The sequence below is a fragment of the Rhinoraja longicauda genome, chromosome 16 (genome assembly GCF_053455715.1).
Source record: "Rhinoraja longicauda isolate Sanriku21f chromosome 16, sRhiLon1.1, whole genome shotgun sequence".
Classification (NCBI taxonomy): domain Eukaryota; kingdom Metazoa; phylum Chordata; class Chondrichthyes; order Rajiformes; family Arhynchobatidae; genus Rhinoraja; species Rhinoraja longicauda.
Genome location: NC_135968.1, coordinates 34,740,889 through 34,757,601, shown reverse-complemented (window position 1 = coordinate 34,757,601; position 16,713 = coordinate 34,740,889). Strand labels below are relative to the sequence as shown.

General features: G+C 40.8%; 1 protein-coding gene across 2 annotated transcripts in view; it reads left to right on the top strand.

The window, feature by feature from the left end:
* LOC144601472 (disintegrin and metalloproteinase domain-containing protein 12-like) overlaps positions 1–16,004 on the top strand; it is a 321,814-nt gene extending 305,810 nt beyond the window's left edge. The window contains exons 19-23 of one of the 2 annotated variants that reach the window (XM_078413625.1): positions 466–601; positions 3,319–3,388; positions 3,607–3,852; positions 12,196–12,308; positions 14,475–16,004. In XM_078413625.1, the coding sequence (XP_078269751.1) occupies positions 466–601; positions 3,319–3,388; positions 3,607–3,852; positions 12,196–12,308; positions 14,475–14,523 (614 nt within the window). In that variant the 3' untranslated portion in view covers positions 14,524–16,004. Of the gene's footprint in view, positions 1–465; positions 602–3,318; positions 3,389–3,603; positions 3,853–12,195; positions 12,309–14,474 lie in introns of both variants that reach the window. The other variant, XM_078413624.1, reaches the window with a different exon arrangement.
* Positions 16,005–16,713: the final 709 nt, after the last annotated feature.

The window sequence follows — 16,713 nt, the reverse complement described above, 5'->3', positions numbered from 1 at the left end:
CTGTCCAAAGACCTATTTGTGTGCCTGCCAAGTAGTTTATAATAATCCTACGAAAGTAAGCAACGTTATTGCATAATGAAAATAAAAAAAGGTGCAAATACTGAAAAAATCTGAAATAAAAAGAAAATATGCCAGAAACACTGCAAATCAGGCTGCATCTGCAGAAAGAGAAACAGTTAATGTTTCAAGTCTGATATCCTTTTGTCTGCATTTCTTCCAATCTTCATTCCATGTTCAGAATGTGGTCTTCTCTACATTGGAGAAGCCAAACACAGAATTGGTGGTGGCTTTTGGTGCACCTGCTTTTGTCAGCATGAGTAACCATAAGCTTTTGGTTTCCTGCTATCTTAATCAGTGAGAGAATTATCAGTGAGAGAATTATTGAGTTTAATGATCCAATTATCAGATATCTTAAAGATAATGCAGCCATCATAATTGAAATTGTGTGTGTCCCTTGTGTTTCAGGAAACAACAGCTTGTTTGTGGGCATTCTAGTTACCATTTTGAGTCTCATCACAGCTGGCGTGATTATGTGTTTCAAACGGAAGACATTGCTCCAGCTTCTCTTCTCGCATAAAATAACCACAGTGGAAAAATTAAGGTAAAACCTTTCTAAACAATCAAGGTGAAGATATTTTCACGGTTTGTTCTGGAGACTCTTGGAGATGTTTTGTTGCTGAGAATTCCTGATCAAAGGGGAAGGGTTCAGCTAACCCTGTCTCCCAATCTTCGATAATGAATGTAATCATTACTGTTTCTCCAATCCTCCCCTATTTCGTTACCTTCACTCACATGTTTAAAAATTCTGCTTATGTCTCTTTAAATATAGAAGTGTGTCTAACAATTTTTTTTTTGAGTTAGAGGAAAGCATTAGCATTGATCAAAATAATAATATTAAATACCGCGGCACGGTAGCGCAGCGGTAGAGTTGCTGCTTTACAGCGAATGCAGCGCCGGAGACTCAGGTTCGATCCTGACTACGGGTGCTGTACTGTAAGGAGTTTGTATGTTCTCCCCGTGACCTGCGTGGGTTTTCTCCGAGATCTTCGGTTTCCTCCCACACTCCAAAGACGTACAGGTATGTAGGTTAATTGGCTGGGTAAATGTAAAAATTGTCCCTAGTGGGTGTAGGATAGTGTTAATGTACGGGGATCGCTGGGCAGCACGGACTTGGAGGGCCGAAAAGGCCTGTTTCCGGCTGTATATATATATGATATGATATGAAACAACAGTGCCAGAGAATAGAAAATGTACCAATATGGGTCTAATGGTAGTAATGGCAACCAAATATTATACATGCTATACTGTTAGATTAAATTGACCCAGAACATCTTTGTTTCAGTCCCAAAGAATCCTGTCTGTCCAAGACTTGTATGTCATACATTCAGCCTTTTCTTCATTAGTATTTCTTTAAGTCTAATCTCAAAATGCATGAAATTGCACTCAAGCATCTTATTCACTCATGGAATCCCAAGGATAGGAACTGGTGAACTGATAGTGGGTCAGAATCCCTGGTCCCCTGTGCTACTCTCAGTTCACCGGTCCTGATGTAAACCTGCACTGCTGTGCTGTTCACAATCGCCATTATTTCACACTACTTGCCCACCATTAGTGTTATGGTCAACATCATTTGAACGTACAGCTGATTACTTTGGACAAACCAGTTTATCAAAATGGCAGTTACAAAAGCAAAAGCTTGATAGTACTTATTTCTGGTTAAAAATCAGAGTGAAGTTTTTATTACAAATGTATGAAAGAATTGATGGCTTTAAGGTGATACTCCAGTAGAGAATCTGCTGACATCGGCAACTAACCAATACATAAAACAAGGTGAATATGTGCTTTCCAAGTGTAGGAAATAACTACAAAGTGTTTTACAGATGAAGTTAATGCTGTTAAAACATCTTGTGGTTTGGTTCCTGTGTTTATGTTCTATAAATATCTTCAGCGTTCCCTATCTGTGACTTCAACTTTATGAAAAAGCCCAAGAACCAGATATTATTAATGCCATACACATAATATGTGGTGAGATATCATTTTGTCTTCAATGTAGCTTTTTAATGCAAATGATCTGGATGGTGGAACATCCTTGGAATGAAATGATGAAAGATGATGTGTGACATCATGTCATAGTATATTCTAGTTCAAAGGAACTTAAAGCTGAAGAAAGGAACTGTAAAAAATTCACTGCTGTATATTTGAGGGGGGAAAAGCTGCTAGAGGAACTCAGTGGATTAGGGAAATGGACAGATGGCATTTCAGGTTGGGATTCTTTTTTCAAGACCAAAAACCTGTCCATTTTCTCCATCGGTGTTGCCTGACCTGATGAGTTCCTCCAGCAGTTTGCTTTCTGTTCAAGCATCCAGCATTCCCAGTCTCTTTTGTTTACAATTTGCTGCTGTAAGCTGTTTTTTTCTGATGTAGATGGGTTTACTATGATTTTTCAGCATTTGGTTTCATCTTACTATTATGATTATTGCTGCATATTCCCTTTTAAGTTACTAAAAATAAAATAAATACCATCCTAGACAGTCTATTCAAAAGGGGAGCATTCACAAATAATTAATTTGAATCCATGTCCAGGACATGATAAAACGAGAGCAGAATATGCAATAGTTTCATTTAATGAACTAGCATTTCAAAGCATTTCCTTCCCATATCCCATATAGTCCATCAGTAGAAGGAATAGAAATAAGCGTGATATATTTCCAAACTTTGAATTAGTTAACAATGCCAAATCAGTTAATTCTCCAGTACCTTTGGGTCAATGCACTGTATCAACTATGAAAAAACATAAAATCCAGAAAGATTCTGGTTGAGTCCACCTGTCTTAGGTTAATAGTGAGAAGCAGCCTCTCTAAGACATTGAAAATTCTCCTCGCATTTGAGAGAGTAAATACAAAGGTCTTGTTTCTCCTGGCGGAAATGTCTTGAACCAGGGGTCATAATTTATAAATAGTATTTGGAAGGAAGATGAGAAGAAATGTATTCATCCAAAGGTTCATGTACATTGGCATCGGATAAGAATCGAACTCGGCTTCTTTGTGCAGTAGACACATTTCCCAACTGCATAAGGGAGAATAATAAGTCTTTGGGCAAGTCATCAGATTACTTTGGGTATCTATAGTGCACAAATCAGAAAATGAGAATGAGCAGAAACCCGGAAACAATTAAGAGTCAGAATAAATTGTGTCTGGCAAAGATTTGATTATATGGAAATGTATGTGTATTATCTTTGACTTTAAACATCTGCATAAAACCTGTTCAAATTAACTGTACTGAGATTTAATCTTACTGTATTTTTATGGATTTTACCAGATCTTCTACGCAAAGCCAATCTAGCACTGCCTACGTAACTCCAATCAAAAGACAATCCAAGATATACAAGGTATATTACCAGAATAAAATATGCCTTTAACCTAAAATAGAGTTCACTGTGTCTTGCCAAAAAATATAGACTCTGCTAACAATTTACTCAACTAAGTCCAAAGAAAACGTTGTATATCAAATTAACATGTGTTCAGGAAAGTATTGAATGATCGCCAATTAACACATACCGACCGGTTTTATTATATTTGATGCTTGATCGTCTGTTTATTTCAGCAGGCGGAGAATCTTCAGCCTGCCAGCTCATTCCCATCCCCTAATGTTCTGGACCAAGCTGTGCGGCGGCCTTCCGGATATCAGCCTGTTCACATTAGCAATCCCCTGCCACATTCAGTCAGAGGAGCAAACCTGCACTTTTCCCTGACGCCGCAGCGCGTGCTGCCCCCACTGACCCACAGCGTGGGGTCCAATTCTGGAGGACCAAGCAGACCACTGCCAGCCAACCCTTCCTTCAGACATCCACAGGTATGCATGTGTTCTGTGTAGTGCGAACAAGCTGGAAAGTTCAAAGGAAATTTAATACTTAAAAAGAGCTGTTTCTCAAATATTTCTGCAACATTTTCTGGTGAGCTAGGCCTTTCAGACTTTTTTTAAATAAATATGAAAAAACAGTTAACTTGGAGTTTTACAGATTCTGTATGTATTAATCAACTAACATACATAAAGTCTGAGGAGGCATAATAAGTTTGTTGTATTAATTATTCAGCAATTAACTATTTAAACATGGCCACTGCCATGTTACTGTCTGGAAGCCAACATATTTCTTAAAGTTCATCAAATATATAATTACCGACTGCAAAATCGTCATTGAACATTGCCCCTGTGAATGTGCAAAGTACTGTTGAACGTGCCGAAGGAACTCGATGGGTCAGGCAGCATCTGTGGAGGGAATGGACAGGCAACATTTCAGGTCGGGACCCTTCTTCAGGTTGTGACCCCTGTGACTGTGTTTAGTTTCCCCAGGTGCAGTAGTTTTCTCCCATATCCCAAAGACCTACTGGTTAATTGGTCACTACAAATGATCCCTTGTATTGGTGGTGGTAGGAGAATTGATGTAAGTTGGCAGGCATTTGGGGAGAATTGGTTAGTGGGGAAATGGAATTGATGGGAATGGTCTGTATAGGACTTGATGGGCTGAATGGCTTTCATCCATCCCATGAGAAATATGATAACATTTTGCACTGTTTACATAAGATTCTCTTTTCAATAGAGGATTCAACGACAGTGCCAAATATATGAAAAAAATCCAAGTGCTTCAGTTTTTCAATTAAATTGATTCTCTGGGCTAATTTCTCTTGAGATCAAATAGTGACTTTGATCCTGCATTTTCTACAAACCATCTGCCAGGATTATGAAGCAGAAAGTCTAAAAAATGTTCAACACAGCGTCCACAGTACCAAGTCCATGATCACCAGCTTATACCAATTTGGCTTAGAGAGCTGATGGAATGTAGAGCCAATGTCTTCTTGTTGCTTTAATGTTCCAGCTTAAATGTTTTCTTACAATGTTGATTCTTTTGCAAAGTTAAGACATGGTAAGGTTTGAAAGGACTGGAAATATAAGTCTGAAGATAACACAGAAAATATGAAATATCTTGTTGCTGAGAAAATGTTGAGTTATGTTGAAATAGTTATCATTCAGCCAAAGAAAAGTCGATGAGGTCAGGTTAAGAGGGTTTGCTGGATCTCCTACTGTGAGCAGCTTGGCTTTCTTATTCTGGAGAAAATCAGGAATTCAAATGTAATTAGATTTAAAATGAGCTCTTTTGCCTTAAAGACTAGCATTAGTTGCCTAATTGAGGGACGGTTTTAGTTTAGTTTAATTTAGTTTAGAGATACAGTGTGGAAACAGGCCCTTTAGCCCACTGCATCCGTGCCGGCCAGCAATGCCCGCACACTAACACTATGCTAAACACACTAGGGACAATTTGCAATGTTACCATGCCAATTAACCTGCAAACCTGTATGTCTTTGGAGTGTGGGAGAAAACCAGAGCTTCAGGAGAAACCCACGCAGGTCACGGGGAGAACGTCCGAACTCTATACAGACAGCAACAGTATTCTGGATCGAACCCGGGCCTCTGGCACTGTAAAGCAGCAACTCTGCCACTGCCCCACTGTGCTGCCCTTTTTAATTTAGTCTTTATAAAACCTAAGGAGGGCATTAAGGATAAACCAAGGAAAGTGCAGGCTGGTGAGCATTATATCAATGGTAGGAATATTAGGGTCATAGAGTCATACAGCATGGAAACAGGCCCTTCAGGCCATCTCAGTCAAGATGCCCCATCTACACTAGTCCCACCTCGCACATTTGTCCCATAACCTTCTACACATTTCCTATCCATGACCTTCTACACATTTCCAATCCATGTACCTGTCCAAATGTCTTTTAAATGTTCTTATAGTACCTGCCTTATCTACCTCCTCTGGCAACCCGTTCCATACATCCACCACCCTCTGCGAAATATTCAAAAACATTCTAAGGGACATGATTTATATTCATGGGGAAAGGCAGGGAATGATTAGGCGGAATCACCAATGCTTTGTGCAGGAAAGATCATGTCTCACAAATCCGATGCAGTTTTTTTGAGGAGGGAACAATGAAAATTGATGAAGCCAGGGCAGAAGACGTGGAATAGTTGTGACAGATTACAGGATATTGATCAGTTGGACAAATGGGTAGAGTGGTGGCAAAATGTAACCCAGCCAAGTGTGAGAGAATGCATTTAGGGTTTAATACTAAAAGGATATATGCAGTAAATGTTGGCATTAGAAAGAGTGCAGAAGAGATTTACCAGGATTTTGCCTGGAATGGAAGGCTTTACATAAAAGAGATTGGATGGGCTGGGTCTATTCTCACTGGAATATAGGTGGGTGAGGGATGATCTTTCTATATAACATATGAGGATCATAGATAAGTAGACAGTTGCTGTCTTTTCAATAGGGTAGGGGAGTCTAAAACTTGAGGACACATGTTTTAAGGTGAAAGGGGAGAAATTTAATAGAGATTTGAGGGGTAAGTTATTAACACAGAAGATGATGTTTCACTGGAATTAGCTGCCTGGGGAAGTGGGAGAGGTAGATAGAATTGCAATATTGAAAAGGCCTTTGAACAGGTACTTAGACAGGAAAGGAAAAGAGGAATAGACAATAGACAATAGGTGCAGGAGTAGGCTATTCGGCCCTTCGAGCCAGCACCGCCATTCACCGTGATCATGGCTGATCATGCACAATCAGTACCCCGTTCCTGCCTTCTCCCCATATCCCCTGACTCTGCTATCATTAAGAGCTCTATCTACCTCTCTCTTGAAAGCAGCCAGAGAATTGGCCTCCACTGCCTTCTGAGGCAGAGAATTCCACAGCTTCACAACTCTCTGAGTGAAAAAGTTCTTCCTCATCTCCGTTCTAAATGGCCTACCCCTTATTCTTAAACTGTTCGGGACTCCCCCAACATCGGGAACATGTTTCCTGCCTCTTGCGTGTCCAATCCCTTAATAATCTTATATGTTTCAATAAGATCCCCTCTCATCCTTTTAAATTCCAGAGTGTACAAGCCCAGTCGCTCCAGTTTTTCAATGTACGACAGTCCCGGCATTCCGGGAATTAATCTCGTGAACCTACGCCGCACTCCTTCAATAGCAAGAATGTCCTTCCTCATGTTTGGAGACCAAAACTGCACACAATACTCCAGGTGTGGTCTCACTAGGGCCCTGTACAGCTACAGAAGGACCTCTTTGCTCCTAACAACTGCAGCAGGACCTCTTTGCTCCTATTAGTGTAAACTAGACCAAGTGGACCCATTGGGCCCAAACCTCTCCTGCATTGGTGCAGCACCCTCTCCTCCCCCTCCCTCCTCACACCCTCCCCTTCCCCTCCCCCTCTCTCATCCCCCCTCCCCCTTCCCTCCCACTCCCCCTTCCCCTAACCCCCCCCCCCTCCCTCCCCTCCTTCCTCCCTCCCCCTTCCCCTCCCCCTTCCCCCTACTCCATCTCCCTCAACCTCCCTTCATCGTCCCGCCTCCCTCCCTCCTCCCTCTCTCTCTCCCTCCCCCCTCCTCCCTGGGAGATAGATTTAAACTTTAAAATGTGAATAACTTTAAAAATATAACACCGATTTCACTGAAACTTCTTCCATTAGCACCAAAGTTTAAAATTTAAAAGCTTAAAATTGTTGCTCTATCGTGTACCGTTTTGGCTGTAGTTCAGGAACGAACAAACAAACAAACGAGAGTTTTAGTATATAGATGGGCATCATAGTCAGCATGGGCGAGTTGGACCGAAGGGCCTGTTTCTGTGCTGTACAACTCTGTGACTATGGGTGTATTAAAAGTGACCTCCATGTCTCACACTGCCGCCTCCAATCTAAAAACTAAATTGTCAAGACTTAGTAATTCAGTTGGAAATGCAAGACACTGTTAAGAGCCAAGACAAATGCAATATAAAAGCAACTTTATGTGGAAATAAAAACTTTGTAGGAGACATTAATGCAGATAAAGGTGCTTTATTGACTCTGTTAACTTTTATCTTACAGCTTTTGCATAAAATATGATTTGAAACATCAGTAGCTGACAAGGCAACATGAATTAAATGTTCTACTTGTATTGTCCCTGCCTTTTAAATAATAATATAATTTAATAGTATTTACATGTCACATTACAATGAAAAAATCTGCTTTGCGATTCCAATCTTTAGAACTACACTTAAACTTACGTCGTAAAATATTTTAACATCCCTGAAGCGCCCAAGGTGATTTACGTGATGCAAAAAGAGAAAAGGTACAAATAATAGGAATAATGGAAATAAATCAAACAAATTGCAAGTTCTGTTCACCTAAAATGAAACCAGAAAAGTGCTGGAATCGCAAGCTGGTCAGGCAGCATCTATGGCCAGAGAGACAGAGCTAGCAGTTCTGGTCAGAGACCTTTCAGCAGAGAGCTGATTTCATTTTGTGTAGGAAAGAACGGCAGATGCTGGTTTAAATCGAAGGTAGACATAAAATGCTGGAGGAACTCAGAGGCACAGGCAGCATCTCTGGAGAGCAGGAATGGGTGACGTTTCGGGTCGAGACCCTTCCTCAGAGCTGATTGTATTTTTTGTCTCATCTATTGAGTGTTTCCAGCATTTCATTGTTTTTATTACAAATACTAGAAATTTAAAATGGAAGCACAGGATGATAGATGTCACATAAATGCTAACATTTTCTGAACTGTTGGTAAAATGGTAAACTCAGTTATTCCCGTTATTACTGGCTTAAGAACTTGAATGTTTTTACTTACATTGGCATTGCAATGATTAGGGTAGAAAAGGGCCTGTGGACTTGGACATGTGATTACTTTTTGTTGTCATGCCTGGTTGTATATATTAAATCCTTTACTATTAATAATAATAATAATAATAATATTCATTTATTGTCATTGCAACGAGTACAACGAAATTTTAAAAAATAGCCAATCCTGACGGTGCGTACAAACATATATGCAATAAATGCAAAAACAAATAAATACATAAATACAATTAAATACAATTATATTAAGTACAAGATTTTTTAACGGTGTTGCCTAGTGCAAAGGTAGTGTTCAGTTCTCGTATGGCCCTGGGGTAAAAACTGTTCTTAAGTCTGTTTGTTCGGGATTTGATCGACCTGAAACGTCGACCAGAGGGCAGATGAACAAACAGACGGTGGCCGGGGTGGGATGGATCTTTTATTATTTTGCCTGCTCTACTGAGGCAGCGTAGGCTGAACAGGTGCTCCAGGGAGGGCAGTGAGCAGCCGATGATCTTCTGGGCCGTCGTGATGACCCTCTGAAGGGCCTTCCTGTCCTTTTCTGAGCAGCTGGCATACCATGTGGTTATACAGTATGCCAGCACACTCTCGATGGAGCAGCGATAGAAGGACAACATGAGCTTCTCCTGCAGGTTGGTTTTCCTGAGGATCCTCAGGAAGTGGAGTCTCTGCTGTGCCTTCTTTACTGTGGTGATGGTGTTGGTAGACCAGTCAAAGTTATAAAAAAACTATTATTTGCTCTTATGAATAAAGCAACAATTGTTCTTCAATATGTGGCATGTTGCATATTAATAGCGAACAAAACTTTTTACAGACTATGAGTAATGGGCCTGTCCCAGTTAGGCGATTTTAAGGCGACTGTCGGCGACTAGGCTGCCGCCGCACGTTCGCCGGGGTGTCGCGGGCGTGATCGTGAGGAGTCTTCAATGAGTCGTAGTCTCGGCGCATCACTGAAAATGTTACTTGTCCGAAATTTTTCGCCGACCGCTGGCTTGTCGCCAAGTATCGTAGCTTATTGCGGACGCTGTCGCATGCTGTCCCCAAGTTTGTTAGGTTGTCGCCGGTACTGAGGACAGATGAATTTCATTGTCGACTACCAATGTCAACCAGAGACAGGTACCGGGATCAGGAGAAGCCAAGGTCCGACAGGAACTGTCAAAACCCGTTTTGACAGCTGACAGAAGTGCAGCTGCAACAGCCAGCTGTGGAATGGGGGCGGAGACCCGAATGCTGTCTCTCCTCCGTTATAATTGAATAAGTTGCAGTTTAGTGACACCAGTAATTGGTCGATTTTAAACAATAGAGCGATTATTATCGAATGCTTAACTACATAAACTTGCTTTCAGTCATAGCTATTTGGTCAAATGATTTTGTTCCGGTATGCTGATAAACTGCTGACTGTACTGTAACGGCAGGGGATTGAATTAGAATAATTAAGATGATATTAAGCCTTTCAACATGAACTGTGCCACAGACCCCAATTAGTTACTAATGCCATCCCTCTTGCTGGGTGAACCAGAATTTCCCCAATGTCAACATCCTGAGCTTCCAATCACGTTCTCTCCTTTCTAAAGAAGTCCATGTTCGCCTCTAAAACATCACCATTTCTCCAGTCCTGGCCCCATTGATCTCCTGCTGGTGACCATTTGTTACTTATACTCCATTACTCGGTTACTCTTCAGTCAATCTTCCTATCTTCCACCCTCCATAAACTGGAAGTTAACTAAAGCTCTGCTGGCCATATTCAACCTTGAATCAAGTCCCAGTGAGCCATTACCCCCAGCTTGCTAGCATATACAGATGCCCAATCCACTGTCGGAAAAATAACTGCAGATGCTGGTTTAAAACAAAAGTAGACACAAAATGCTGGAGTAACTCAGCGGGTCAGGCAGCATCTCGGAAGAGAAGGAATGGGCGACGTTTCGGGTCGAGACCCTTCTGCCCAATCCAAATGACAATGTGATATGGATAGAAAATTGGTTGACAGACAGAAAGCAAAGAGTGGGGATAAATGGGTCCCTATCGGAATGGCAGGCAGTGACCAGTGGGGTACCGCAAGGTTTGGTGCTGGGACCCCAGCTATTTACGATATACATTAATGACTTAGACGAAGGGATTAAAAGTACCATTAGCAAATTTGCAGATGATACTAAGCTGGGGGGTAGTGTGAATTGTGAGGAAGATGCAATAAGGCTGCAGAGTGACTTGGACAGGTTGTGTGAGTGGGCGGATACATGGCAGATGCAGTTTAATGTAGATAAGTGTGAGGTTATTCACTTTGGAAGTAAGAATAGAAAGGCAGATTATTATCTGAATGGTGTCAAGTTAGGAAGAGGGGATGTTCAACGAGATCTGGGTGTCCTAGTGCATCAGTCACTGAAAGGAAGCATGCAGGTACAGCAGGCAGTGAAGAAAGCCAATGGAATGTTGGCCTTCGTAACAAGAGGAGTTGAGTATAGGAGCAAAGAGGTCCTTCTACAGTTGTACCGGGCCCTGGTGAGACCGCACCTGGAGTACTGTGTGCAGTTTTGGTCTCCAAATTTGAGGAAGGATATTCTTGCTATTGAGGGCGTGCAGCGTTGGTTCACTAGGTTGATTCCCGGAATGGCGGGACTGTCGTATGTTGAAAGGCTAGAGCAATTAGGTTTGTATACACTGGAATTTAGAAGGATGAGGGGGGATCTTATTGAAACATATAAGATAATTAGGGGATTGGACACATTAGAGGCAGGAAACATGTTCCCAATGTTGGGGGAGTCCAGAACAAGGGGCCACGGTTTAAGAATAAGGGGTAGGCCATTTAGAACGGAGATGAGGAAGAACTTTTTCAGTCAGAGAGTGGTGAAGTTGTGGAATTTTCTGCCTCAGAAGGCAGTGGAGGCCAGTTCGTTGGATGCTTTCAAGAGAGAGCTGGATAGAGCTCTTAAGGATAGCGGAGTGAGGGGGTATGGGGAGAAGGCAGGAACGGGGTACTGATTGAGAGTGATCAGCCATGATCGCATTGAATGGCGGTGCTGGCCTGAAGGGCTGAATGGCCTATTCCTGCACCTATTGTCTATTGATAATTGTCATTGAATTACTGCATGGTCATGCCTCTTCTTTCGTCAGAGGGTGGTGAATCTGAGGAATTATTTGCCACAGAAGGCTGTGGAGACCGTCAATGGATATTTTTAAGACAGAGATAGATAGATTCTTGATTAGTACGGGTGTCAGGGGTTATGAGGAGAAGGCAGGAGAATGGGATTAGGAGAGATAGATCAGCCATGATTGAATGGCAGAGTAGAGTTGATGGGTCGAAAGGCCCAATGCTGCTCCTATCACTTATGGCCTTATGACTTCCCATCTCTGTTACCTTTTGCAACCCAATTTCACTCCAACCTCTCCATTTCTTTAGCAATCTGAAATCCTTGTATTTCTGCAGCAGGATGTGTTGTGAGCAATACTGGCATTTCTTTTATTTTCTAACTGATTAACCATGTCACTGCAAATCATTAAAAACCACATTTTGTTTCTTGCGTTCATTGCAGGGGCCTTCTAAACGTAGTCCGCCACAGAAACCTCTGCCAGCGAATCCTGTTGGCCGGCCATCTCAACTGCAAGTCTCCATTCAGAACCCGGAGATCCACATCAAACCTGTCAGGTATGTTATTTAAGGAAGCATTCGTTTTTCTAGTGGACAATGGGCAAAATCAACCGTGAAAAAGAAAAGCTAAGTTGAATCAGATTTGACGGTGAATGTCATGAATGGTTCTGTGCTTTAGTAACAATCATTGTACATGGCAATTCTTGGCCTGGGGCCTGGGCCTGGGGCTGTGCTGGCCCTCATTACTCAGCAGGAAGCTGGCATCCTGGAGAAAGATTGCACATGGGAACATGCTCCAGGTAAGGAGGAGCTTTGGGAACTGTGCAGTGAACCCGTTCAGGGCAAGTCAATATTTTACGGGCGGCACGGTAGCACAGCGGTAGAGTTGCTGCTTTACAGCGAATGCAGCGCCGGAGACTCAGGTTCGATCCTGACTACGGGTGCTGCACTGTAAGGAGTTTGTACGTTCTCCCCGTGACCTGCGTGGGTTTTCTCCGAGATCTTCGGTTTCCTCCCACACTCCAAAGACGTACAGGTATGTAGGTTAATTGGCTGGGTAAATGTAAAAATTGTCCCTAGTGGGTGTAGGATAGTGTTAATGTACGGGGATCGCTGGGCGGCACGGACTTGGTGGGCCGAAAAGGCCTGTTTCCGGCTGTATATATATGATATGATGATATGATACCCATGTTTTTACTTCTGTCTTCGTTCATTTTTTTTTATTTGGTCTGTATGGATAGCAATAACATAATGGGTTAGAAAAGTAATGTGCAGAAGAGAGTTTGAAAATGCAGAAGTTCTTGAGTTCACTCGCTGTCCTTTGTCTGCTTGCATTCTTTGTGTTTCTGCATCCTTAAATTCTAAAATTACCCCGGTTTCAACTAATTTTGGGGAAGCCAGCTTTTCCACTGTGCTGAGTTCCAGTTCCTACTCTCACCCAGCTTCTGTAAACAGAATGGATGGAAGGGAATCTGTAAATGTGGCTTATTTGGGCTTCCCGAAGACATTTGACAAGGTGGTGTACAAATTGATGAGGATGTATGGGAGATGGACTGCAAACGCATGGTAGGCAGTGTTCCTGTGAATTGTATCACAATGTTACCAGACAGGTGCAGCAAGTGGTTAGCAAGGGAAATAGTATATTGTCTTTTACTGTAAAGGGGTTGGAGTTTAGATATAGGCAAGTTTTATTACAAATGTAACAAAATTTGGTCAGGCCATACCTGGAGTACCGTTCGCTCTTTTGCTCCCCTTTCCAAAGAATGACTATGCTATTGTTGCTGACAATCCAAGATCCAAGATAAATGCCCAGTCGTTTTAAACCATACTGCATACAAAAAATCTTGTCGAGGGTAGTGAATCTTGGAAAGTATATACCCCAGAGATTGTGGAGACTAGAGCAACAGATGTATTTAAAGTGGAAGTAGATACATGTTTGAAAGTTGGGGAGTTGAGGTCTTTGGGGATTTGACACAGAGGAGGAGTTGTAGATCAACCATGATCATATTGAATGGCAGAGCAGGCTTGAGGAGCCTGCTCCTTGTTTCTTGTGTTCTTGAGTGTAACTGGACTTGTTAGATGGGTAGATTCATGTGTTGGAGCCCAACATATTTGTGTCCTCTGTAGGAAAGAAAACTGCAGATGCTGGATTCAATCGAAGATAGACGCAAAATGCTAGAGTAACTCAGCGGGTCAGGCAGCATCTCTTAAATCGAAGGAAGGCACAAAATGCTGCCTGACCCACTGAGGTACTCCAGCATTTTGTGTCTATATTTGTGTTCTCATCAAGTTGTACATTTCCATGTGGTGCATTACCTGAGTACCATCCTCTGACTAAATAGCATTCCCTGCATGTCCATTTTCTCAAAGTTTATCAGAGGGATGGTTCATCATACTTGACATCGTGATTGTTTTCAACATTGGAATAAATTGAGTTTAGATATGATCAGTTATTCCTGTCGATGTTTGATCACCTAAACCAGAACAAGTGCAGTAGATAGAAACAAGACAGAAGCAGGACATGCCAGCATTTGACAGTTGTAATTTCAGATGGATTATGGAGTTAAACAGGGCACTGATGGGAAGAAGAGTTAGACTGGGCAAATTATGCAAGGAAGAAGGCTAGCTAGTGAAGCAGCAAAATAACATGGTGCTCAACCATTAGGGATCTGTTTTTTGACACTTTTTTAATGTTCTTAAATACTATTTATCTTTCTCTTTCAGGCCAGCTCCCAAGAAGCCTCAGCAACACAATATTAATCGACGTTGTTGATATTGAATGAGAGAAGAACTTTATCTGCCAGCAACTGACCAAACATGTTTGCACTATATAAGAATTCAAAATGGAGTTAAACCTCAACCAGCATTGAGAGTAGGAATGTTTCTACCATATATCCATATACGTGCCTGTATTTCTTGATTGGCATGGGCATAGGATAGTAAGATACAGGTGAAGGCCAAACTTGTGCTCACTGATTACTGGAAGAGAAAATAATAGTTCATGGATCTAATTGGGAGATGCTTTGAAAATAGAATATTGATATATTTTGTACAAGGAAAGTGATTCTGCATCTTACTATCATTAATATCTCATGGAATCAATGAATATTACCAATGTTCTGCAACAGCCTCATTGTTTCCCATCACTGGTTGTTAATGGTGTAACTTTCTGCCTCCACACTAAAAATGCATTCTATTCAATTTTTTAATGACATCAAAACAAATCGTTTAGACAGTTAAAGCACTGAAATTCAACAGTGCCTTCACTGTATAAACAAGAGTTCATGTGGGTATGAGTTCATGTCTCAGTGCTTTATGATCAGACCCATTCATAGCATTAGAGTTATATGACAGCAGATATACATTGCAGGAGTATCTGCTAAATCTACAAGTGACTTATGAATCCACATGATGAGGCATTTTAATTGAGCTGAAGTGCTGCATGTGCTAATCATGACTGAACCAACTGTTTGAAATGCAACCTTGTACTGTAAATAAGAGATAGGCTCACACCACCAAAGGTTGTGATCAAATTAGCTGGCGCTCAACATATTTTGTGTACAGATAAAGGGATTCTGAGCTCCTATTTTTGGTGCTGTGGCTCCTTATGGTGCTGTGTACTTGCTCAGGTACATGTAAATTATTAATTTATGTTGAATATTTATTACAATGCAGTGCACTGTGGTGGACACTTTTACAGTAGCTGAAATTTCTTAAAGAAAAAACTCTTTTGAGTGTCATAATTGTGATAATTTTTCAATGAAAACATTCTGCCTAATTGCAGCTGAGCAGAATAAATGCATTTGCTCTACAATTACTAGGGCGCCAATGAACACAATGTGCTATTACTTTTCGACAGCAGGAACTTAGGAAAAAAAATCTGAATCAAAAGAGGAATTCAGCACACATTGGACTGATTCACAGAATTCATATAAATCAAATCACTGCATTGTTTCCTTTTTTAGGTAAACCATTTTGTAAAATGATTTTTAAGAATTCCAACTTGATATTAGTGTCTGATGTAGTTTATTGATTAAACTATACACACATTTTTGTAGCATTTACATAACTAGGTCAGCTAGCCACTCCGAGCTCGTATTTTTAAATGAAATGTATGTAACATTCCATTTAAGCTTGTTCAAGTTAGTTGTATGTTTTAGGTTTTACAGGGAAACATTTCTGCAACTTGTTTTCCTTCGCCATTGACTCAAGATTACGCTTGTGAACTGTCCATTATTCACTAAATTCTGTGTTCAAACAATTCCCTTTGTGTCATTAGTTATTTTGTACATTGTCATGCATTAATCCTTCAAGATAATATCAGTAAGATTAATAAAGCAAAGAACTGTATTTAATTAGTTATACCTGTGTGAAATTATACCAGTGATAGTATTAGATATTGCATGCATCTCTCCTACAATATGTGATAGTTTTATTCATGAGGTATTAATTGATTTTTTTCCTCTTATCACATTCTGTTAAGTGGTGCTTGGGGACAAAGGAGGAAATCAAGGATTTTACAATTTATAAACCGACCAATAAATTGTTGGTATTGAGAATTGTTCTTCAGTAACTAAAGCTCTCGCTTTGTATTTTTTAACTTTAAATTATTCAACAAAAAAAAACACAAAATTGGAGGCTTTATAGTTAAGATTTTTTTTCCTTTTAATTTATTTTTCACATTTTAATCAAATTGAACAGTTTTAAATATATTTGATGACCGAGGGTGCTTGTAATACACTTCCTGGGAGGGTTCTCAGAGATGGAGTATCCATTTACCCAGCCTCTGCATCCACATTAAGTTCATGCAGATGAGTGTGTTTGAGCAGAGGGCTTGATCAAGTACAATTCACCCCATAGAATACTTGCCAATATAAAGGACAATATAATATAAAACATTCCGGAACAAATGTGTCTGTCAGACTAAGGCATAGTTTTAGTTTTCATTTATTTATTTACTTTT